General features: G+C 63.8%; 2 protein-coding genes across 2 annotated transcripts in view; both read right to left on the bottom strand.

Annotated features, from left to right (window-relative positions):
* ACA1_396670 (uncharacterized protein) overlaps positions 1 to 688 on the bottom strand; it is a gene marked incomplete at both ends in the record, with an annotated part of 926 nt that extends 238 nt beyond the window's left edge. The window contains 2 exons of the mRNA XM_004351576.1: positions 54 to 176; positions 427 to 688. Of these exons, the coding sequence (XP_004351628.1) occupies positions 54 to 176; positions 427 to 688 (385 nt within the window). The remainder of the gene's footprint in view (positions 1 to 53; positions 177 to 426) is intronic.
* Positions 689 to 1,227: 539 nt separating this feature from the next.
* Positions 1,228 to 1,549, bottom strand: part of ACA1_396660 (Armadillo/beta-catenin family repeat-containing protein) — a gene marked incomplete at both ends in the record, with an annotated part of 802 nt that continues 480 nt past the window's right edge. Inside the window, 2 exons of the mRNA XM_004351575.1 lie at positions 1,228 to 1,292; positions 1,347 to 1,424. Of these exons, the coding sequence (XP_004351627.1) occupies positions 1,228 to 1,292; positions 1,347 to 1,424 (143 nt within the window). The remainder of the gene's footprint in view (positions 1,293 to 1,346; positions 1,425 to 1,549) is intronic.

The raw sequence follows: 1,549 nt of genomic DNA, 5'->3' as shown, positions 1-1,549 counted from the left end.
CCAACCACCGCCAGCCACCACCACGCATAGGGGAGGGGAGGGGGGTGTAGTACCCTGGCGGGACATCTGGTGGAGGGTCTTGAGGGACTGGATCTGCTTGGCCACGTCGCTCGAGCGCAGAAGCGCCAGGAGGGTGCGGTACCGCTTCTCCTCCTCCGGCGTGTAGGCCGGCGTGCCTGCAACCCCCACCACCACACACACGTGGCCCACAAGTGACGGATGGCCCAGTATTAGAGGGGCGACGCACACGCACGGCACGACCAACGGCACGGCACGGCACGGCACGACCAACGACACGACCAACGACACGACACGTCCAACGACACGACACGTCCAACGACACGAGTTAAGGTGAGGCGGTGGCGCCTCTATTCAAAATAAATAAATAAATAAATAGAGAGGGCAGTGTATTTGGGGGAGGGGTACCGGGACGGGCAAAGGGGGGCGGGGGGGCGTAGTCGGTGTTGCGCACGCGGCCCTTCTTGACGCGCACCTTGGAGGTGCCCACCACGTAGAGGGCAGTGCCGGCCACGAGGGCGGCCACGCCGGCCAGGGCCACCCACTTTGCGGCAGGCGCGCCCCATGCTGAGGCCGGCGACCCGGCGGACATCTCCGGGCCAGACGCGGCGGCGGCGGCGGCGGCAAGGCCCAGGCCGAGGTGCGGGGGAGGTGCTGTCGTGTTGGCCATTTGGTATGTGAATAGATGGTATGTGTGAGGTATGTGTCTATCAAATTGCCTTTCGCTGGGTCCCAAATAAATTATAAATAAAAAAATGTGATCTCCTGCAAGATCTTGTGTGCGGAGATGTGTGGGGCACAAAAAGACAAGAAGCCAAAGAAAATAGTCCGCCTTTGCGAGAGAGGAAAAAAAAAGCCCCCCATACCAGGAAGTTGGTAGAAAAGACCCACCAGCCACCACCCTCCAAGCATGGACGGCAGCAGCAGCAGCCCCGTTCGGCTCGACGCCGCGGGGGAGGAAGAGGAGGACATGAAGCAGACGGTGGAGCAGGTGCTGGCGGCCAAGGGCATCCGGACTGGCGGAGGCGGCCTCCTCTTCGCCATGACTGCCGGCAGCGTGGCCTTCAACCTCAGCGTGGAAGGATCCGACCGCGACTACTTCGCCGGTTCCACACCGCCCACCGCCGCCACGCCTGCGCCGCACGACACGCACACGCACACGACATGTCTCTAAGGCCCATGCCCTCACATCTCTCCAACGCCTGCAGTCTACGCCGCCGACGTGGACGCCTCGTTTGCTCTCACGCGCCCCCTGGCCACCGTCGACAGGTTCTCTACTCCCCACACCCACCCGCCCACGACACGACCAACGACACGACACGGCGCACCGTTCTTTGGTGGGCGCCTGCTGAGCTGTGCGGTGTTGGGAACCCCCCCCTTCTCTTTTTGTCCGCTCGTCTTGGTGGCTGGTGGCGGCGGCTGGTGGCGGCTGATGGCGGGCGGGCGCAGCCACGACCCGGACCTGCAGATGTATGAGGCGGCCAAGTACTGCGAGCTGCTGCTGAAGGGCAACCCCAAGGCACGGGCGCCC

The sequence above is a fragment of the Acanthamoeba castellanii genome, assembly GCF_000313135.1.
Source record: "Acanthamoeba castellanii str. Neff unplaced genomic scaffold scf7180000084759, whole genome shotgun sequence".
NCBI lineage: Eukaryota > Discosea > Longamoebia > Acanthamoebidae > Acanthamoeba > Acanthamoeba castellanii.
This window is presented reverse-complemented; position numbering and strand designations above follow the sequence as displayed.